At 40.9% G+C, this 24,218-nt stretch overlaps 1 protein-coding gene across 3 annotated transcripts in view; it reads right to left on the bottom strand.

Moving 5' to 3' along the window:
• The window catches only part of LOC126335122 (uncharacterized), a 272,304-nt gene that overhangs the window by 63,067 nt on the left and 185,019 nt on the right, over positions 1–24,218 (bottom strand). For all 3 annotated transcript variants that reach the window (XM_049998077.1, XM_049998078.1, XM_049998079.1), the window contains 3 exons: positions 20,177–20,330; positions 19,835–19,980; positions 1,798–1,954 (listed from right to left, as the gene is read on the bottom strand). In XM_049998077.1, the coding sequence (XP_049854034.1) occupies positions 1,798–1,954; positions 19,835–19,980; positions 20,177–20,330 (457 nt within the window). The remainder of the gene's footprint in view (positions 1–1,797; positions 1,955–19,834; positions 19,981–20,176; positions 20,331–24,218) is intronic.

Here is a 24,218-nt window from a genome sequence, read left to right as displayed (position 1 = left end):
CAAAGTTGAAATGTTGGTGGCAGAGGCTGGGTACCAATAATGTTAGAGAGTGGACTGCCCACATCATCTATGGTCAAAATTGGGATTAATGTACCCAGCAACAACAGATCGCAGAAACCACAAACTGTCATCTGCTGCAGTGAAAGCTAACTTCTCTCATCTACTAGTGAAGCACTAATTACAGATTACCATATCTGCTTGTCAGTACAATGCTAACCAACCATTAGGGTCATGCTACAGTAAATCGACTTAATTTCTGCAATGTTACTCAAGAATTCATTACAGCATGCTTAGAGAGCATGGCCTTGAATTGCCACTACTGTGTACATGTACAAAGCTGTGGAACAGCTAATACAAATGGAAGAAAAGCCATAAGGCACTTATAGCCGAGCAGCAATTATAGCAGAAGCAGCTCAGTTAGAGCACTATTGATAGCATTATGAGTAGTCATAGAATAACAAACACTATGAAAGATTTTTAATGAACATTTCTCACAACAAGATTGACCACATCACTAAAATCCAAAATAAAACAAAACAAAAAAATTATGGCAGCCACTAAAAGTGCTGTGGTCTAAGGCCATAACATGAGAGAAGTCAGCTTTAACTGCAGCAGATGACAGTTTACAGTTTCTTAGACATTTTGTTGGCTGGTACATAATCCATATTTTTACCGTCAGATGGTGTGAGCAGCCCACTCACTAACATTATGGGTATACAGCAGCTCCTGTCAACACTTCAGCTTTCAATCATGCTTCATATTGTTCTGATGAGTGTCTGTGAAGCATGGGTGGATTGCAAACATTACTCAGGGGATTACATTGTTTTACTCGCATACTGCAGATGCACAGTGTATGCAGCACCTTTTTTTTTTTTTTTTTTTTTTTGATGTTTCAGTGTTTGAAAGACTGTCTATCTGCCTTCATGCGTATCAGTGTGAGGTGCACCCTACCTTAGCCTGGACCATTTTAAGTTTTGTAATGGGGGATTTGGAATGTAGGACCATTAATTCTTAATATATTTTATTCCATTTGACAGAGGTTTCTGCTCTTCTAATAGGGGACTGTTATCCTTTTATGTAGGAGCCTCTGTGAGAGGCTTTCTGGAAGACTTAGGATTTAAGAGGATATTCTTTTACACGCCATTTACCAGTGACGCACTATTTTCAAATATATTACACATTTTAATTTTAGTTATGCATCCTCTGGGGACTTACATTTTAATGTACATATAGGGGCTTCTTCAGAGAATTTCTGTCAGTTCTGTTTAGCTTTAATTATTTTAACCATGTGGACAGGTATTATTATTCATTTAACATTTTGCAGATGCACCTGAAGAAGGGGTATATGTCCTGAAACTGAGTAGCGTTTACCTATTTAGTACTAAATAATTCTTACAGCTGTTGTGTATTGTATCGCTGATGATGAATAACAGTTAAAGGTGTCCCATCAAGAGAAACGTATACCATCTCTGACTGTTTATACTTGACTGAGTTGGACACTCACATGTCCTGCGGTATGTACAATATGTTTTGGTAAAGGTTCATGTCATTACCAACAATCAACGTAAGTCAATCAAATATCTTTTGTAGAAGGTAATGGATTGTATTTGGAAGTTGTAGACATTTCATCTCCATGCTGGCTGGAAGTTTGGAAAGCAATTCATAAAATTGAAGTCTATCAGGTTCTCAATACCATATAATATGAAGGGATAATGGATGGGTCAAGAAAGTAGCAGAGTTTTCATATATCAATCATGACAATATCTATGGCATAAAATGAAATTGATGACTGCTCACCATGTAACTGTTTGTGAGTACTCAGGCTGGCATTGCTATGGAATACTTCACCACACACTTCACATATTAAACTGATCTTTGGTTTGCTAATTTTACTGTTTTCCTCCATCAAATAATCAACATCAAGTCCATCACATGCATGTGCAAATAAAGCATCCTGAAAATGTTAAGAAATTGACCTTCATTAAAATAATGGTTTGACTGCATTTTTTTATTATACCAAACATAATAAAAAAGAGAAGTAAGTTACAGTTTAATATCCCAAAGAAAGAAATAAAGGAAGGTTAGGATTTAATGATCTGTTGAGGACAAAATTTAAAGATGGAGCAGAAGCTTGGATAGGGGAAAGGTGAGGAAGGAAAGACCATGTCCTCTTCAAAGAAACCATCCCAGCATTTTCCTTGACCAGTCTAGAGAAAGCCTACATCTGTATAGCCAGATAGGGTCTCAAACTGCCATCCTTCCATATCCAAGCCGAGTGTCTTACCACAGTTCCATCTTGCTCGGTGTTTAAAGACACACATCTGTTGGACTCATTATACACAGAGCTTTGGTTAGGAATGAAGAAAGGCAGAGAAAGAAATTAGCTGTTGTCTCGTTTAAAGAAGTAGCCCAACATTTGCTTCTAAAGTGTTAGGGGAACTATGTAAAACTGAACTCAGAATGATTAGACAGGGATATGAATTTCATTTTTATTTTTTATTTATTTATTTATTTTTTCAAATGTGAGTGCATCTCATCTGTAATAGACTAACTGCTATGGCAGAACCTACAATATGATAGTTTATGGAAAGATAAAAATTATATTACTTAATTAGTGTTACACTTAAGATGATGCTAATGGATTTACACAGTCTACAAACACCTATTACTATGACCAAGATTACAAAAATGTGCCTTGTTTATTCAGATTCTGCACCAAATAGTGAACAGTCATTTATTTTTCACATAACATACACCTACAAATCATGTGAATACGGTACAGGAGACACACAAAAAATTGGTAGTACAGTTCACTTGTATAATATTATAGCTAATTAGATGGAGGAGTATTGTAAAGTTAATATTTATTGCAGATGATAAAGTTTAATGTTACTGAATGTTTCATTAAGCATAGACAGTACAAATCATGGCCGAAAGAATAACACTCGCTTCGCAAACAGGGATGTCCATTAGCTTTATTCATCTATAAGGAAAACCTCCAGTGTTGCATGTAGTGTGTTTGCTCAGATACAACCATTAATTACAATTTTTTCCACATATGAGGGCTTTAGCACAGAATTGTCTGTGAGGAGGTACAGAATAGAGCCTACAACACACCAACTACAAGCTTCAGCTACAAATTATGCTTCAGTAACTGTCATACTTTTTATATCCTTTCTATAAAAATCACATATCTGCATGTCACATGAAAATCACTGTCTTCACTAACTGAATTTCGAATTCTAACTGAAAAAATTCAATTACATCCCTAACCACCTCAGCAGGGCCTCATGGACTGAGGACATATGGCAGTGTAAACTTCTGGATGATATGTGGAATAGCTGCGTACTGATAATGTTGCACATAAAATAAGTTATTTTGGTAGTTTAAATAGCTTAAGCTAAATATATATTAAAAACAAAGATTCCAAGACTTACCAATCGGGAAAGCGCCGGCAGACAGGCACATGAACAAAACACACAAACACACACACAGAATTACGAGCTTTCGCAACTGGCAGTTGCTTCGTCAGGAAAGAGGGAGGGAGAGGGAAAAATGAAAGGATGTGGGTTTTAAGGGAGAGGGTAAGGAGTCATTCCAACAAGCAGACATATATATGTCTGCTTGTGTCTGTGTATGTGCGGATGGATATGTGTGTGTGTGTGTGCGAGTGTACACCTGTCCTTTTTTCCCCTAAGGGAAGTCTTTCCGCTCCCGGGATTGGAATGACTCCTTACCCTCTCCCTTAAAACCCACATCCTTTCATTTTTCCCTCTCCCTCCCTCTTTCCTGACGAAGCAACTGCCAGTTGCGAAAGCTCGTAATTCTGTGTGTGTGTTTGTGTGTTTTGTTCATGTGCCTGTCTGCCGGCGCTTTCCCGCTTGGTAAGTCTTGAAATCTTTGTTTTTAATATATTTTTCCCATGTGGAAGTTTCTTTCTGTTTTATTTACATCGTCATTAAGCTAAATATATTTTGATGTATACATGTGGATCAGTAATTGTTCTTTGTATGTAACTAAAAGAACAGTAATCTGTTGAAAGAACAGGAACATATTGGGTTTTGTAACTAACTCGTGCACAATGGCCATGACCAGTTCAGAAAATTTTAATACTATTTACGAAATAAGTGAGGAAGCGTGGAATAAACCGTGTTCCAGGACTCACAATCTTGGTTGTATTTTTTGTGGTCTTTGGGCCACACCCAAAATAACTTTCATCAATCATGGCAGTGTGTGATGTAAACTATTATACCCCAGGTGGACGATCCACCATATGCCAGTACGTCAGCAGACATTCCAATTCTGGGGAGTCAGCAACATTGCAGAAAGACAAGTCGGAGGTTTTGGAATCTCATCCAAATTTCAACATAAACAATCAATGTACCTAGCAACTTTCAATGCAAACTCATTGTTGAAAACTGGAAAACTAAAACTTCTACAAGATATGCTAAAGAACCACAACATACTCATAACAGCCATTCAAGAAACACAACACTGGATACAGATACCTTCGATTCCAAAGGCTTTAGGATATACAGAGGGAAAGTGGGACCAAGAGTAATGAAAAAAGTACCACATCTTGAAACAGCCTTTATAATCAACAAACAAATCTTGAACTCACCAGTTGACTTTGATTCCCAATCAGAAAGAATCTCAAGTCTTACATTCACAAACACAGACAAAATCTACGCAATTATCAATGCACATGCCCCTATAAATTAGGATAACAGGAATAAAAGTGGAGGCTTTTTGGAATCATCTAGATGTCATTATTCAGAAAATTCCAGATAAAAACATCATCATTCTTCTTGGAGACTTTAATGCACGGATTGGTAAAGAAAAAAGATGTAAGAAAATAGTTGGAGACTATCCTGCACACAAGAGAACAAACAGAAATGGTGTGAGGCTAATAGACCTTTGCCAAGCACACAATTTAACTGTTAAATCCACTGCTTTCAAGAAACTACCACGAAGACAAAAGACGTGGATATCCCCAAATCCTAGCCTTGGGGAATTTCAACTTGGTCATGTGGCAATCAAGAAGATTTCTCGCAAAGAAATCATGAATGTTAGGGAACTCAGGGGTGCAATCTTGGATTCAGACCACTACCTTCCTAAAATTAAGTTCAAAGTAATCCCAAACAGGAAATGCAGTGTGGAACAAATTAAGGGACAGAAGTACAGTGTGGAAAAGATATTAAAATCAGTTAATTCACAAAAGCAACAGAAACCATTCAGACACAAAGCTGAAAACAGAAGAGAGCAGATTGAATTTCTTTTCAGTTAGAAAACTGGTAGATAAACATATAAAAAGGATTAAGAAGACACACTATAACAAAACTCTCCTCCAAATTGATGAAGAATTTGCTAAAAACAACACAAGAAGCTTTTACAGAACTTTCAAACAAAGGTTATCAAGATACAAAGCACCCACCCTCCAATATCGAGATGTAAATGGGAGCATCGCTCACAATAACACAGAAAATTGCAAAATACTAGTAGGATACTTTGAGAAACTCTTGAATTGTGAATCCATCGTTGAAAAAAAAATTGAATCCATCCCAAATAACAGTGAGAAGCTGGATTCAGAACCACCGACGACTGAAGAACTACAGAATGTAATTTCAGAACTTAAAAACAACAAAGCATCTGGAGAAAACCAAATAGTGGCCGAGCTATGGAAAAAGGCTGACAAAAATGCAATTACATCCCTTCAGGGTGTTTTCAATAAAATCTGGAAAGAAGAAGAGACACCCACAGAATGGAGAGCAGCTCTCATCCACCCTATCCACAAGAAAGGTTTGAAGACAGATCCCAACAATTACAGAGGAATATCACTGCTGGATGTAACATACAAGATTCTTTCTGAAGTCCTTTTGAGCAGGGCAGAGCCGCAATTGGGCCCACAAATCGGGGAATACAATGAAGGCTTTAGACAGGGTAGATCATGTTCGGAACAAATACTAAACCTCAAAAACATCATGGCATACTAAAAATCAAGGGCAAAGATGTCTATTATCAGTGTTGGAAGAAATGGGTTTGGATAAGAAAACAACTAATGTTATAAAAGCGACCCTTACAAATACATTTTCAAAAGTTAAATTTATGGGCGAATTATCGGAACCCTTTGAAATAAAAATGGGAGTGTGACAGGGGGATGGGCTCTCACCGTTGCTGTTCAATTGTGCACTTGAGAAAGTAGTCAGAGAATGGAACACAAATATTAAGAGTGGTATAAGACTGGGCTGCAAAAAGAAGAACTTTAAAGTAAATTGCATTGCTTTTGCAGATGATATGGCCCTGTTTGCTGAAACAATGGAAGAAGCATGAGAACAAGTCCTTGAACTAAAGAAACAAGCAGCTAAAATAGGTCTCCACATCTCCTTTGAAAAAACTAAAATACTGCAAACATCAAGCATTCATGTAAATACCTCAAAGTTCAAGAACAAAAGATTGAAATAGTAAAAGAATTCAAATATCTCGGAGAATGTATTAGTTGGAATGCTGGGGAAAGCAATGGAATCCAGAAAAAATAAACTTGAATTGGCCTTCCAACTAACATAAAATACATACAACAAAAAATCTAATTCATGGGGGGAGGGTCCAAAATTACACATTAAAAGCAGTGATTAAGCCAGAAGCAATGTATGCAACAGAAACACTAAACATGAATTTCAAAGGCCAAATGGAGAAACTTGAACTAAAGGGAAGAAAATTTTTAAGAAAAATCATAGGACCAAAATTTTAAGACAATAAGATTATATAAATCAAAAATGAAACTCTCTACAAGAAAATTGAAATACCAGATTAACTAAACAAATATTTGACTTTTTCCCTAACCACAAAATGAAACCCAACTGATTTAAAGAAACTGAGAAAGACCTAGTAGAATTAAAGATTTCAGAAAATTCACTTATTGATCGAACAGTTAATTAATTACTAAATATGAAAACATAAGGTTCTAAGACAAATCCACACAAAAGTCCAAACCATGCATCTTGGAAGAAGAGAGGAAAAGAAGATCAGAAAGAATGAAGAAATACGGGGCCCTAAGAAAAGAACAACACGCAAAGAAATGAATGATCCAGCGTACCCCAAAGAGGGTGAAACAAAAGAAGAAGAAACCATGTTCCTGTAACAAAACAGCAAGAAAATGCGTGATTTGTGCAGAGTGCTAGAGAAAATTACATTATTCGTGTGTAAATGTAACAGAGTGAAAAACTGGAAATGCACTGATTGCTTTCGTCCTGAATGCGATGATATGGACGAAATCAAAACAGATACATTAAAAATGTGTGTGTGCGAAAAGTTAAAGAATGAACTCAGAATAGTAAGAAAGGAACTTAAGTATTCAGAAACTATTATATGCATACTAACAAATGAACTCCAGAAGTGAGAATCAGCCTAGAAAGAAATGTGTAAAAACTACAGATTCGAGGTGTCCAACATAAAGTATGATTCACAACACAGTGTGCATACCACAATGAAGAACACGGTTATAAAAGGAAAGCAATCTAAGGATGCAGCAATGAAAATGCAAACCTTTGCTCCTGAGGAGTCAGTCAGTAGTAGGAGACCCAAAATATTCACTGCCTCTTATAGCCATGGCAGATACTATGCAAGAAACATTTTAAATTTAGCTGCAAATAAATACAACATTGAAGGGAAGGTGATACCAGGTGCCCCCACTAGTGTAATATTACAAAACTGCAATGACCTAAAATAGCTGACAAATGAAGATTTTACAGTTATTTGGACAGGGGCTAATGATGTAGCAAAGAATGAAGCCAACTTTGCAATTCGTTCATTACAAAAAGCCTTGTCAGCATTACAAAATAAAAACATGATTATAGTTGGAGTACCAAAAAGGCATGACCTGCCTGAATGGTCTTGTATAAACCAAAAAATTCAGTCTACAAACAGAAAACTAAAAAAATAGTGAAAGGCTTCCATGACACGTTTTTTTATTAATATTCCTAGTAACAAGGAGCTATAAACAATGTGTGTGTGTGTGTGTGTGTGTGTGTGTGTGTGTGTGTGTGTGTGTGTGTGTGGTTTGAGGTTTTCAGGCGCTAAACAGCGTGGTCATCAGCGCCCAAACGCATAGAAAGAGGAACTCATGCGGTGAAGGGACGAAGATGGACAGTGAACAAGGAGAACTGCTAAAAGACACAGACCTGATGCAGTTCCAAATCCTTACATACAGAGGCAAAAGAAGAGGAGAAGAAACACACTAAGAAAGGAACGGAAACACAAGGAAAAGAGAACAGAAATCGAAGTGAAACAAGTAAGTAATCGTGATTGGCGGGCCTCTTACCTAAAATCTGGGTGAGCCAGTCACCCAGCAGCACATTAAAATCCTCTCCCTAAAATCCGGAGCAACAGATTGGACAGGACACAAAACCGTAAGACCTTAATCACAAGCATTGTGTAGTCTTGCAAAATAGAGGGCAAATCCGGTGGCAAGGAAACCACCGCCCTCTGGTCAGAGAATAAAGGACAGTCAAGTAAAATGTGGCGGACAGTAATCTGGACGCCACAAGCACTGCAGATTGGGGGGTCCTCCCGGCGGAGTAAAAAACCATGCGTTAAGGGACTGTGCCTGATGCGGAGGCGAGTGAGGAGAACCTCATCCCGCCTGCATGACTGGTAGGACGTACGCCATGGCCACATGGTGGCCTTGACCAGACGCAGCTTATTTTCACCGACTGCCAGCCACTCCTCTTCCCATTGACACATAACACGAAAACGCAAAAGGGAGGTAACAGCAGGGAGGGAACATGCATCTTTGGCAGCCACATCCGCCAGTTCATTTCCCCTAATACCCACGTGCACCGGCACCCAGCAGAAGGAAACCTCCTTTCCCCACCGTTGCAGGTGGAGTAGGGCATCATGGATGTTCTGGACGACCGTATCTGCTGGGTACAAGTGTTGCATGGTCTGAAGGGCACTCAGGGAGTCAGAACAGATGAGAAACTTAAGACTGGGAACACATCTCATCTGCTCCAATGCCCGCAAGATCACAAATAATTCAGCATCAAAGATGGTAAACGCCGCAGGAAGCTGTAACTTGACGACTCGATCAGGGAAAACAACAGCACAACCAACAGAGTCCCCCTGTTTACAGCCATCCATAAATACTGGTACATGGTCAGGATGCTGGTTTAAAATATCGTAAAATAAGGAAGTAAAAACAAACGCACGAGTGCAGCTCCTCCGGTACTCTGACAAGTTCAAAATGACGCTGGACCTCTGTAGCAACCAGGGAGGCAGGCGGATAAAACCCTGTAGTTGGGGTGCCACACGCTCCACACCAAGGGACTCAAGCAAATGCTTGGCACAAATCCCAAATGGTCTCGTCGCCCTGGGACGACTGGAAAAAGAGACGTTCCATAGGCGGTCGGTCAACAGTAGGGTACACAGGGGAGGTAGGACAGGAAAGGAATTGACACACCCGTCGCACCATGAGGAGTTTCCACCGGATGGCGAGCGGCGGTTCCCCTGCCTCAGCACACAGGCTGGGGATGGGACTGGTAAGAAGGCAACAGTGGCCAGCCTGATACCCTCATGGTGTACTGCATCAAGAATCTTCAGATACAAAGGCCTTGCTGACCCATACACCGTGCATCCATAGTCAAGACGCGACCGGACGAAAGCCCTATAAAACTGCAGCAGACGCACCCGATCTGCTCCCCAGGACCGATGGCTCAGACACTTCAAAGTATTCAGCGCCTTCAGGGCCCGCACCTTGAGGTCTTTAAGGTGCGGCAACCACGACAACTTGGAATCAAAAGTGAGGCCCAGGAACCTCACAGTGTCTCTAAAAGGATTAATGGTGTCCCTCAAATGCAATTCAGGGGAGGAAAAGGCACGTTGAGAGTGATTAAAATGAACACACACACATTTGTCTGCAGAAAAGGTGAAACCCGTCTTCGCAGTCCATGCCTCTAATCGCTTTATCGTAAGCTGCAGCTGCCGACTAGCAGTGACAAGACTGGAGGAAGAACAGAAAACAGCAAAACCGTCCACAAACAAGGAGCATGGGCCGGACTCCGGATAGTGGACGTGATACTGTTAATGGCGATGGCAAAGAGGGTGACACTTAAAACGCTTCCCTGAGGAACACCATTCTCCTGCACGTACAAATCAGATAGCACATTACCAACCCGATATCGAAAGAGGCGGTGGAAACGAAAGGACCAAATGAAGATGGGGAGATGGCCACGAAAGCCCCACTGATGGAGTTGATTGAGGATAAGACGGCGCCAAGTAGTGTCATATGCCTTATTAATGTCAAATAATACACCTAGGCAATGCTGGTTACGTAGGAAGGCCTGCTGGATAGCCACCTCAAGCAGGGTCAAGTTGTCTATAGTTGAACGACATCTCCGAAAGCCACACTGAGAGTGGCTAAGGTCTCGAGCAGCCAAACCAGGCGATGGTTGACCATGCGTTCCAACATCTTCCCGACAAAGCTCGTCAAAGCAATACTCCAATAACTACTGGGATGCATTCGGTCCTTCCCCAGTTTGAGGAGGGGAATCAAAATCGCCTCCCTCCACGAGTCAGGGAACGTGCCGGATGACCATACCATATTAAAACAATTCAGGAGAACTTCCTTGGTTGGCAGCAACAAGTGCTGCAGCATGCTGTACAGGATTGGATCATCACCTGGCACAGTACCATGAGCCACAGACAGCGCCGAATCCAGTTCCCACATTGTGAAGGGGCAGTTGTAGGGTTCAGAATTTGGAGACCGGAAGTCCAAGTGATCCCTCTCGATGGCAGTGCGGTAGCGGCAGAAATCTGGATCACAGCTAATAGTGGCAGTAGATTCCGCAAAATGCATGGCCAGTGTCTGGGCAATATCTCTCGGCGCCGTGAGTAGACAACCCTGATGCAGCAATGCCGTGACAGGTAGTTGGCTGCGTTTCCCGGAAATCCTCCTGATGGCTTCACATACTTTCGTTTGCTCTCTTTAATCACTTGCAGCGCCTTGGCCTTTGCCACCGGACAGGCTGCAAGATTGTCAGCTGAGGGACGGCACTTGAAGCGGTGCAGAGCTGCACAGCGGGCTCGGATGGCTGAGCGGCACTCAATGGTCCACCAAGGGACAAGATGCCTCTTGGGATGACTTGAGGACCATGGGATCGACAATTCAGCAGCATGGGAGATCACGGCTGTAACATAGTCGACCCATTTGTGGACGCTGGCATGGTGTTCCAAAAGAGCTAAATGGCTGAAAAGTGTCCAGTCAGCTCTGCAGAGGTGCCACCTGGGCGGCACTGGTAATGCCACAGTCTCATCCAGGAGGCGAAACCAAACGGGGAAGTGGTCACTAGAATGGAGGTCAGCGGCAACCTCCCACAGAGCAGAATCCGCAAGTGTTGGAGAGCAAAAGGAAAGGTCAATAGCTGACGACGACCCAGAAGCAGTACAGAAATGAGTGGGAGCACCAGAGTTGAGGATGCACAGTTCTTTGGATGCCATGAGGCTTTCCAGAATGCGACCCCTGGGGCAAGTAGTTGTACAACCCCATAAGACATTATGAGCATTGAAGTCCCCCAGAAGGAGAAATGGGCAGGGGAGTTGGCTAATAAGGTCTGTCAGAGCCTCAGAGTCTATTGCATCCTGAGGCGGTAAGTAAACGGAACAGATTGTGAGCTTCCACCACACAAGAAGGTCAACTGCAACTGCTTGCAAGTCCGTAACGAGAGGGAGCTCAGATAAGTGGTGCATGTCACGGCTAAAAACCACAACACCACCCTTTGCCCTTTCCCCCATCAGATCATCTTTTCGATACACGGTATAGCCCCGTAAAGAAGGAGCATCAGTGGCCCGAAAATATGTCTCTTGGAGACATAAGCACAAGGGGCGCTCTCGTACATGGAGTTGTAATTCGGCCACATGCATCCTGAACCCATTCAGGTTCCACTGTAATATGGGAGCCAGTGATCAGGGTGCTTGAATTTTCACCCTGCCTCTGTGCTTTGGAGGAGAGCCCGTACTGGCCGGAGATTCATTCCTGGGGCCCTGACTAGTCTTCTCAGGTGGCAAAACCTTCACCTTCGGTGTCTTCGTCTTGGGGGGCTTAGAATGCAGAACCTTGTCAACAGTTGGAGCTTTACTCGCCTGGGCAGAAGGTGCCATATGGGGAAGGGCAGGAAGTACCCCAATGTCACCAATGTCAGCAACCACGGCCTTGTCCAATGTTGTGGGGAAAGCTACAGGTTGCAAAACAACCGCAGCAGCACAAGTGCATTGGCAATTGCAGGTATTAGTGCTGACACTAGCAACCTCCGTTTGTGTAGCAACAGTGGCCAACTGTACCGGTTTCTGCAGAGCGGAAGCGAAAGATGTTGTAAACACAGGAGGATGCATGGCCTTAAAGAGCATTCTTGGCCTCATCATAGGGGATGCGCTTAGATGTTTTGATCTCCTGTATCTTCCGTTCCTAGAGATAGATGGGGCAGACCCGGCACCAGACCCAGGGTGACTCCCAGAGCAATTCACGCACTTCACAGGCGATGAACAATCGGCTCCATCATGGACAGGCTGACCACATTTACCACAAGTGGCTACCCCATTGCACCCCAACGTAGTATGCCCAAACTGCTGACATTTAAAACAGCGCATTGGGTTGGGGAAATATGGCCGTACTGGCAAACGTAAGAAACACGCTTTAACATGCTCTGGGAGTCTCGGGCAATTGAACGTGAGAATAAACGAGTCGGATTTGATTAGGTCCCCATCGACTCGTTTCATAATATGCTGCATGTCGACAATACCTTCATCAGACCACTCAGATTTCAACTCACCCTTGGGGATATCCACCAGGTCCCTATATGTCACAACACCCTTACTATAGTTCAAAGTGGAGTGGAGCTCAGTCTCGATAGCGTACTCTCCGAGACAGGTTGCTTTCCGAAGAGAAGTGACTTGACAGGAACTAGAAGTTTCAACTAACAGAGTCCCATTGCGCAGTCGCTTCACAGATTTCAGTGTTCCTGCAATTCCCTCCCTTGTGGATGTAAAAGGAAAAAACTCTCTCAAAGCTACCTTCCTTCCATTTGACAATCAAAAACATATTCTGGTTACCAGCATGTGTTCTGTTACGACAGTCTGATAAATCTCTAGTAACACCAGGCGCTTGAGGACTCGCAGCACGAAGTCGCTTTTTCGATGGGGTGTGTTTTCCTACCAGTGGCCCACCCAATCCACTGGTAGGGGGAAATGTAGAGGTCGAAGGGTCCATTGTGGTCCCACGAGCAGCTAGGGAACTAAAGGTCCGCTCAGTCAGATCCCCGCATGCCTGAGTAAGCCTTCTACAACTGAGGTGCGGCACGTGCCCCAGAGGTTGCCCGCTTGCGACTGTTCCACCCCAACAGACATGCATCTTATAGGCGCGCAGAACAGCGTAAGATTGAGAGTTTTTTATAGAGGGTTACCTTCCTTGCAATCCAGGCGGTCAAGCCAAGATTACCATTCCCCGCAGCACACAACATTCCACCGCCGCGCCATGCGGTGGTCGCTGAAGCATGTCTGGGGGTTACGGTGACAGGAGACTGGCGGCGCTGACCAGTCCCCAGCTCAGGACCCCGGGGTCGCCAAGCCCGTACTCAGCAAATGAATGCTGAGCCCCTGGGGGGGGGGGGGGGGGGGGGGCCTCTAAACAGTTCATGGTCAGCACCTAAATGCAACTGGTAAAGAACTAATGGCAACAAGAATTCATGAATCAGAGGAAACAAACAGGGAAGTGTACAAAACAGCAATAGAACTTAAACGGAAGGATATTGCAGTCTCAGATGAAGAATCAGTGAAAATGGTTACTGACACAACTCCTGCACAAATAACAACAGAATCTTTAAAAGTGAATACTATATCTGTGGAGACCACAAGTACTCAAGAAATAAACATGCCCAAGAAATCTGTGCAAAAGTTAGAATAAGCAGCAAGTGATGTGGCAGCAAAGAAGACACCGTATAACAAGACAGACCTACTTGCAGATAGAAGAACAGCAGCTCAAGCTCAAGGAGTGAGAATACCAACAGGTGGAACACAGCAGTCAGCCCAAAGGAAGAAACCACAGCCAACGGACCAGGATTTTTGGTGGGATCAGTGGTGGTTTCACAGAAGAAAGCAGTTAACAAAGAGAGTCAACAAGTGGATGAACTACCACATGACTAATGTAACACAGATGATCACAGTGCACCAAGATTAAAGACATTAACTGAACTTACAACTTCAAATACAGAGTCGAATTGCTCTAAGAGGAGTACAGACAGAGATAAACAACTAACTTTTCTCGAAGTTAACATGTGTTGTATTGTTGTTGTTGTTGTTGTTATCAATCCTGAAACTGGTTTGATGCAGCTCTCCATGCTACTCTATCCTGTGCAAGCTTCTTCATCTCCCAGTACCTACTGAAACCTACATCCTTCTGAATCTGCTTAGTGTAGTCATCTCTTGGTCTCCCTTTACGATTTTTACCCTCCACGCTGCCCTCCAATACTAAATTGGTGATCCCTTGATGCCTCAGAACATATCCTACCAACCGATCCCTTCTTCTGGTCAAGTTGTGCCACAAACTTCTCTTCTCCCCAATCCTATTCAATACTTCCTCATTAGTTATGTGATCTACCCATCTAATCTTCGGCATTCTTCTGTAGCACCACATTTCGAAAGCTTCTATTCTCTTCTTGTCCAAACTATTTATTGTCCATGATTCACTTCCATACATGGCTACACTCCATACAAATACTTTCAGAAACGACTTCCTGACACTTAAATCTACACTCGATGTTAACAAACTTCTCTTCTTCAGAAACGCTTTCCTTGCCATTGCCAGTCTACATTTTATATCCTCTCTACTTCGACCATCATCAGTTATTTTGCTCCCCAAATAGCAAAACTCCTTTACTGCTTTAAGTGTCTCATTTCATGATCTAACACCCTTAGCATCTCCCAAATTAATTCGATTACATTCCATTATCCTCGTTTTGCTTTTGTTGATGTTCATCTTATATCCTCCTTTCAAGACGCTATCCATTCCATTCAACTGCTCTTCCAAGTCCTTTGCTGTCTCTGACAGAATTACAATGTCATTGTTGAATCTCAAGGTTTTTATTTCTTCTCCATCGATTTTAATACTTTCTCCGAATTTTTCTTTTGTTTTCTTGACTGCTTGATCAATATACAGATTGAATAACATCGGGGAGATGCTACAACACTGTCTCACTCCTTTCCCAACCACTGCTTCCCTTTCATACCCCTCAACTCTTATAACTGCCATCTGGTTACTGTACAAATTGTAAATAGCCTTTCGCTCCCTGTATTTTACCCCTGCCACCTCCAGAATTTGAAAGAGAGTATTCCAGTCAACATTGTCAAAAGCTTTCTCTAAGTCTACAAATGCTAGACACGTAGGTTTGCCCTTCCTTAATCTAGCTTCTAAGATAAGTCGTAGGGTCAGTATTGCCTCACGTGTTCCAACATTTCTACGGAATCCAAACTGATCCTCCCCGAGGTCGGCTTCTGCTAGTTTTTCCATTCGTCTGTAAAGAACTCGCGTTAGTATTTTGCAGCTGTGACTTATTAAACTGATAGTTCGGTAATTTTCACATCTGTCAACACCTGCTTTCTTTGGGATTGGGATTATTATATTCTTCTTGAAGTCTGAGGGTATTTCGCCTGCCTCATACATCTTGCTCACCAGATGGTAGAGTTTTGTCAGGACTGGCTCTCCCAAGGCCGTCAGTAGTTCCAATGGAATGTTGTCTACTCCAGGGGCTTTGTTTCGACTCAGGTCTTTCAGTGCTCTGTCAAACTCTTCACGCAGTATCGTATCTCACATTTCATCTTCATCTACATCCTCTTCCATTTCCTTAATATTGTCCTCAAGTACATTGCCCTTGTATAGACCCTCTATATACTCCTTCGACCTTTCTGCTTTCCCTTCTTTGGTTAGAACTGGGTTGCCATCTGAGCTCTTAATATTCATACAAGTGGTCCTCTTTTCTCCAAAGGTCTCTTTAATTTTCCTGTAGGCAGTATCTATCTTACCCCTAGTGAGATAAGCCTCTACATCCTTACATTTGTCCTCTAGCCATCCCTGCTTAGCCATTTTGCACTTCCTGTCAATGTCATTTTTGAGACGTTTGTATTCCTTTTTGTCTGCTTCATTTCCTGCATTTTTATATTTTCTCCTTTCATCAATTAAATTCAATATTTCTTCTGTTACCCAAGGATTTCTAGCAACCCTCGTCTTTTTACCTACTTTATCCTCTGCTGCCTTCACTACTTCATCCCTCAGAGCTACCCATTCTTCTTCAACTGTGTTTCTTTCCCCCATTGCTGCCAATTGTTCCCTTATGCTCTCCTTGAAACTCTGTACAACCTCTGGTTCTTTTAGTTTATCCAGGTCCCATCTCCTTAAATTCCCACCTTTTTGCAGTTTCTTCAGTTTTAATCTACAGGTCATAACCAACAGATTGTGGTCAGAGTCCACATCTGCTCCTGGAAATGTCTTACAATTTAAAACCTGGTTCCTAAATCTCTGTCATACCATTATATAATCTATCTGAAACCTGTCAGTATCTTCAGGCTTCTTCCATGTATACAGCCTTCTTTTATGATTCTTGAACCAAGTGTTACCTATGATTAAGTTGTGCTCTGTGCAAAATTCTACCAGGCGGCTTCCTCTTTCATTTCTTTGCCCCAGTCCATATTCACCTACGTTTCCTTCTCTCCCTTTTCCTACTACCAAATTCCAGTCACCCATGACTATTAAATTTTCGTTACCCTTCACTATCTGAATAATTTCTTTTATTTGATCATACATTTCTTCAATTTCTTCGTCATCTGCAGAGCTAGTTGGCATATAAACTTGTACTACTGTAGTAGGTGTGGGCTTCGTATCTATCTTGGCCACAATAATGCGTTCACTATGTTGTTTGTAGTAGCTTACCCGCATTCCTATTTTCCTGTTCATTATTAATCCTACTCCTGCATTACCCCTATTTGATTTTGTGTTTATAGCCCTGTAGTCACCTGACCATAAGTCTTGTTCCTCCTGCCACCGAACTTCACTAATTCCCACTATATCTAACTTTAACCTACCCATTACCCTTTTTAAATTTTCTAACCTACCTGCCCGTGCCCGATTCAGGGATCTGACATTCCACGCTCCAACCCGTAGAACGCCAGTTTTCTTTCTCCTTATAACGACATCCTCTTGAGTAGTCCCTGCCCGGAGATCCAAATGGGGGACTATTTTACCTCCGGAATATTTTACCCAAGAGGATGCCATCATCATTTAATCATACAGTAAAGCTGCATGCCCTCGGGAAAAATTACGGCTGTAGTTTCCCCTTGCTTTCAGCCGTTCGCAGTACCAGCACAGCAAGGCTGTTTTGGTTATTGTTACAAGGTCAGATCAGTCAATCATCCAGACTGTTGCTCCTACAGCTACTGAAAAGGCTGCTGCCCCTCTTCAGGAACCACATGTTTGTCTGGCCTCTCAACAGATACCCCTCCATTGCGGTTGCACCTACGGTACGGCTATCTGTATCGCTGAGGCACGCAAGCCTCCCCACCAACGGCAAGGTCCATATGTTGTATTAGAAATAAGATTTTAGAATTAGAACATTTGTATAACACTGAGCATGTAGATGTTATATGTGTATCTGAGCACTAGTTAACCCAAGAACAAGTAAATATATTTGTTCCCCAAGGGTATGTTGTTGGAGACATGATATGTAGAAAACAGAGAAAGAATGGTGGGGCTGGAATTTTTGTCAAAGAAGGGATAAAATTTTACAGAATTGATGTGTTTATGTACTCCTCAGAAATAGATGGGGATTTTAGTTGTGTGAAACTAGTGAATGAAAATATAGTGGTAGTTAGTCTTGCAGCGGTGTACCGTAGGTCTCTAGAAGAGCGAAGCGTTCCAAAGGATTGGAAAAGGGCACAGGTCATCCCCGTTTTCAAGAAGGGACGTCGAACAGATGTGCAGAACTATAGACCTATATCTCTAACGTCGATCAGTTGTAGAATTTTGGAATAAGTATTATGTTCGAGTATAAATCTACTCTGTAGGAATCAGCACGGGTTTCAAAAAAGACGATCGTGTGAAACCCAGCTCGCGCTATTCGTCCACGAGACTCAGAGGGCCTTAGACACGGGTTCACAGGTAGATGCCGTGTTTCTTGACTTCCGCAAGGCGTTTGACACAGTTCCCCACAGTCGTTTAATGAACAAAGTAAGAGCATACGGACTATCAGATCAATTGTGTGATTGGATTGAGGAGTTCCTAGATAACAGAACGCAGCATGTCATTCTCAATGGAGAGAAGTCTTCCGAAGTAAGAGTGATGTCAGGTGTGCCGCAGGGGAGTGTCATAGGACCGTAGCTATTCACAATATACATAAATGACCTGGTGGATGACATCGGAAGTTCACTGAGGCTTTTTGCAGATGATGCTGTAGTGTATCGAGAGGTTGCAACAATGGAAAATTGTACTGAAATGCAGGAGGATCTGCAGCGAATTGACGCATGGTGCACGGAATGGCAATTGAATCTCAATGTAGACAAGTGTAATGTGATGCGAATACATAGAAAGAGAGGTCCCTTATCATTTAGCTACAAAATAGCAGGTCAGCAACTGGAAGCAGTTAATTCCATAAATTATCTGGGAGTACGCATTAGGAGTGATTTAAAATGGAATGATCATATAAAGTTGATCATCGGTAAAGCAGATGCCAGACTGAGATTCATTGGAAGAATCCTAAGGAAATGCAATCCAACAACAAAGGAAGTAGGTTACAGTACGCTTGTTCGCCCACTGCTTGAATACTGCTCAGCAGTGTGGGATCCGCACCAGATAGGGTTGATAGAAGAGATAGAGAAGATCTAACGGAGAGCAGCGCGCTTTGTTACAGGATCATTTAGTAATCGCGAAAGCGTTACGGAGATGATAGGTAAACTCCAGTGGAAGACTCTGCAGGAGAGACGCTCAGTAGCTCGGTACGGGCTTTTGTTAAAGTTCCGAGAACATACCTTCACCGAAGAGTCAAGCAGTATATTGCTCCCTCCTACGTATATCTCGCGAAGAGACCATGAGGATAAAATCAGAGAGATTAGAGCCCACACAGAAGAATGAGAATGAAAGCGAATAAGATTTCATGTTTCCAGTATAAAAGTGAGAATTGTTACATTCAAGCAGTGTATCAATCACTATGCACTTTCCAAAAATCAATGGTTCAGCTATTTTCTGGTGTCTCATATGTCAAAGAGATGGTAAAGATGTTTGCGTAAACACTTATTCAAAATGCAGAAGATAATTCAAACAGCTAGGACTGTTTCCTCCTTCACAGTGTGGGAATTGAGTTCTGTTTAGTCAATGTTCAGCTAAATGCTGAAGTTTGTAACATTCTCTATGTTCACAAAACATTAAACTTTTCACGGACTTTACACTCTCATTAGCAAAACATTAATCTCAGTTGGATATACTCATACCATGACCTAGTTTTGATATAAATTCACAGCTTATCACCAGTGAAAGTAACTGGTAAACCACCACCTAAGGCAACCTGTTGTCTGTAAGTCTCTCAGTATGATTACTAGGGTAGCAATACCAATAGCATAAACTCTAAAAGGCATAACACATCCACATTTTTATTGGCACAATTCATGTAATACTATGTAGATAACATGATTAAATAAATATCTATTTTTAACATCCTGAATTGGGTACCAGGCAAACCATATGGTCCATCAGACTAAAACTATTCCAGCATTTTATTATACAAAGTGTAAAATTTAAGATTTTACTCACAGGTTTAAGGAAGCTACGGCCACAGTCGAAACAGTGGAATTGAGGCAGCTCATGTGATACTATATGTTGTTCCAATTCTACCAATGATGACAGTTCCTGAGGACATATGGGGCATTTCTCAGACCATTTTTTACATTGGTGGCAACCTGAAAGAACAATGACTCACTTTACGCATCTGAATGTTTCCCAGCATGAAATAAACAGAATATCATCATCCATAAGATGTTTGCTAAAATTTTTATTTCATTCATAACCACCAGTGGTTAAACATATTTGCATTGTGTATTTATTATTTTAAATAATTAGCATTTGTATACATTGACAGCAAGGTGCTCAACTTACATTTATCCTTATCACTGCGGAAAGCTTGCTTACAGGTTTGACAAATATAAGGATGCGTGTGCTGAAAAATATGCAACCGAAAGAGAACGACATCAGAAAATTTTTCCTTGCAATCTGGGCACTCAGCTTCTTTCCCACTTTGTAGGATATTGTCCTGAAAAATGGAGACAAAACAAATTTCTAAATTTGGTATTCACATAATCCCATTAATATGAAAAATAATACAACCCATTGAAAAAGTGAGTAAAACAAGAGTACACATGGATTAAAACTTTTATCTGCATTAGCCAATGGGAGAAATCATCGAGTTTCATGTGTACACCTTCATTCTGACATAAAATATGATATAAGAGATGCATTTCATTTTCTGAATAAAGACTGTATATTTGAGAGCTGCTGTGTCTAAATGTAAGAGTAGCTTCTCTTTACAAAGTATCAGAGAAAGTGATAACTGAATATCTTTGATTCAAATTTCAGTGCCAGCTCAAAAATCTCAATAAAGAAAAAGAAGGAAAAGATCTTAATAACTGCTGACTACAATATAACGATCACAGCTGAAAGCAATAATATGTCCAAATTCATTGACAACATAAAAAAAACTATGACTTCAAAGTAAACTTCACTCAAGCCACTAGAGTAAACACACAGTCAGCAACTTTCATTGATAAGATTTTAGCTAATCATGTGTTTGAAGATGCCTATAAATTTTGTTCACATCTGGGTATCTGAGATCACCCTAAATTATTCATTAAACTACCAAAAATTAACAGACAAATTTCACATAACAAAAGCCATATGAAAAGGAACTTCAATGAAAAAACTTCAACTATATTTAGTAATAAGTTAAGAAAGGATTTCAAGTAGCAGTAAGTCCAAACTTTTTAAGTTGATATTTTGAAATGTGCAATGAATCCTTTCAGCTTAGAATTATATGTAACAAAATGACTAGTAGACTTAAAATGGATAACTCAAGGTATAAAAATGTCTAGTGCCAAAAAAGGTAATTCCACAATGAACCAAAATGAAACAAAAATAGTCATTTTGCTGAGCACATTATAATGCTACATTTTAAAAAGTTATAATGGCAACTAAAACAATGGCAAGCAAAGTCTTCATTTTAAAACATAAAAGTAAGACAAAGGCAGTGTAGTCAGCTGTCACATCAGAATGAGTTGTTAAGAGTTAAGTCTTGAAATATTTAGGATTAAACTAGATGATAGTGATTGTATTTGTCAGTGTAATGAGATGGGTGAACATTCTAGAACACATAAAATACTAGATAATGATTAAAAAATAAATATACAGTATTTATTTACAATACATACATTATTATGCATACATAAATCTGTATCCTTCAGTCTCTCTAGGCAGTCTCACTCTATTCCACTCATACTGGATTTCAAATAGTTGCTAGTAGTCAAAGAAGCAATAGCATTGTTCTAAGTTCATAAGGTCATGTCTTCTGTAATCTCAGCAAAATATGAGAGTAGTCTGAGGATGATCTGTGGTGAGCTTAGTGTGAAGGCTAAAAAGATGTGTGGTCCAGTCACAATGGCAGACAGTGAGGTGATGCAGATTTGTCATCTTCTGGTGCAGCGTGTAGTGCCACATTGCAGTGTGTGGTAAGCTCTGTACCACAGCAGCTTGCAGCAGCCAGTTTAAATGTCACTTCTGTGGAGCTGTAAGCAGCATCCAACATGCTGAGAGCAGACAAAAAAGACCGTGTTGATATCACAACAGCCTTACTGTTAATCCAGCTCAAATATCAGAGCATTTAAATGAATTCTCCATAAACATAGTGATGACAGATGTTATAGCAGAGTATCAGAGTAAAGTAAATCTCTTTGGACTTCATCAAGTGCCAGAGTATCTCACAGATTTTAAAAAAATTCAATAAAGGAAATAGAAAATGTTACAAGACCACTAAAAAACAAAAACTCATTTGGTTGGGATAGGATATCCAGTAGAGGGAATAAAGCATTATATGCATAGCAGCACTTCCACTAACAGAAACAATCAGCCAATCTTTTAAAAAGAGGTGGTTTCCTGGTGAGTTGAAGTATGTAGAACTCAGACTCCTGTTCAAGAAAGAGTTGAAGAAAGACATGGGAAACTATCATCTTATTTCATTTTCTAATCCTCTTAAAAGTGCTGGAGAAAGTATCCGGAATCTATGTTCAAATTTTTATTACAAAAAATTATATTATTCTAAGTAACCAATCTGGATTCCAACATAGAAAAAACACTCTGGATGCAGTGAAAAACTGCACTGAAAAAATAAGTAAAACTTTAGATCAGAAGAGTAATATTGGAAGTACTGTTTGTGATCTAACAAAAGCTTTTGGCTTAGTAAAACATGCCTTGTTCATCTATGCTTATCTACAAATTAGATAAATATCAGATCAACAGCAATGCTCAGCAGTAGCTTACGTCATACCTGCATGACAGAAAACAGAGGGCAACTGTCTCACTGCAAATGCTGTGAATTATTATTCTAAATGGAGTACAGTATCACAAGGTATGCCTGAAGGCTCCATTCTATGGTCAAAGTTTTACCTATTCTACAAGGGGTGTTCAGAATTGGTTTACAATTGTACTGTTTTGCATATAACGCTCAAACTATGGGCGCATCTTCTCATACAATGATGAATTGATTCTAGTACACCACAAAGTTGCTAGATGGCAGTTGTGAACACTGTGCATAGTGAAAGGATAGCACTTGTTTGTTGTTACATAGAGTAAACTAACGATATTCATAAATGTTTAACTGTGGTGTGTGGTCAATGGTTGTCCGTCAACACCGTGCCCTCGCGGGCTATGTCAACAGCAGGGTGTATTGTGACACCATTACACAATTTTCATGTACAATTCAGCAGAGGTAACAGGAAATGTGATGAAAAGGAGTGATCCTCCAGCACGACAATGTGCAGCCCCACCCCACCAAGCAACAACTATGAAGTTGACATCACTGGGGTTCAATTTTGTGCTACACCCACCATACTCACCATATCTCATTCCATTTGATTATACCTTATTTGATAACATGAATGATGCGCTGTGAGGTAGAAGCTTCAGTAACAATCAAGAATTGCAGGCACCTTCCTCGAGTGGATGTGTCATACTCACAAGCAATTGTTCCATGGCGCAATGCCAATGTCGTCAGGAAGCTGGCAATGGTGTAGTGAAGTTAGTGGGGAGCATGTTGAGAGATCCCATGTACATTGACTGATGTTCATTACCACAATGCCATTCGGTGACACCACAGTGGTGTTGTGTGCAAAATAGCGGTCAACTGCTGGTGACACTACAGCTTTTCCACCTGCACGTCTTGTACAAATTTATTAGCTTGGCACCGGCAGCACTAATTTGGATTACTTGGCTTGTCACCGGCCATTCTTGGCATTATCAGGAGATTATCAATTGTTAAGTTTTACTAATCTCATAATTAGTTCTCATAAGTTCTCCACCCTGTTCCACTACTTTCATGAAACTTCGAAGATATACATACGTATTTATTTATTGGCCTTTAAATATGTCTGCTTGTGTCTGTATACGTATGGATATGTGTGTGTGTGTGTGTGTGTGTGTGTGTGTGTGTGTGTGTGTGTGAGAGTATATACCTATCCCTTCTTCCCCCTAAGGTAAGTCTTTCCGCTCACGGGATTGGAATGACTCCTTACCCTCTAAATTAAAACCCACATCCTTTCATCTTTCCTTCTCCTTCCCTCTTTCCTGACGAAGCAACCGCCGGTTGCGAAAGCTCGAAATTTTGTGTGTGTGTTTGTGTGTTTTTTTTATTGTGCCCATCCACCGGTGCTTTCCCACTTGGTAAGTCTTGGAATCTTTGTTTTTAATATATTTATTTATTTATTTGTATTGTCTTTGGTAGTTAGTATTTCTCTTTCGTATGATATGCAGCAAAACAGTCTCCAAAATGTAATGCAACTCCACAAGACTTGCACATTAAGTTTGTTGTTCTTGTTTTTTTTGTTTTTGTAACATACATGGCACTTTCTTCATTTTTGTTTATCTATTTCAGAAA

Source organism: Schistocerca gregaria, chromosome 2, assembly GCF_023897955.1.
Source record: "Schistocerca gregaria isolate iqSchGreg1 chromosome 2, iqSchGreg1.2, whole genome shotgun sequence".
NCBI classification, from domain to species: Eukaryota; Metazoa; Arthropoda; class Insecta; order Orthoptera; family Acrididae; genus Schistocerca; species Schistocerca gregaria.
Note: the sequence above shows the minus strand (reverse complement) of the source record. Positions and strands in the feature narration are given on the sequence as shown.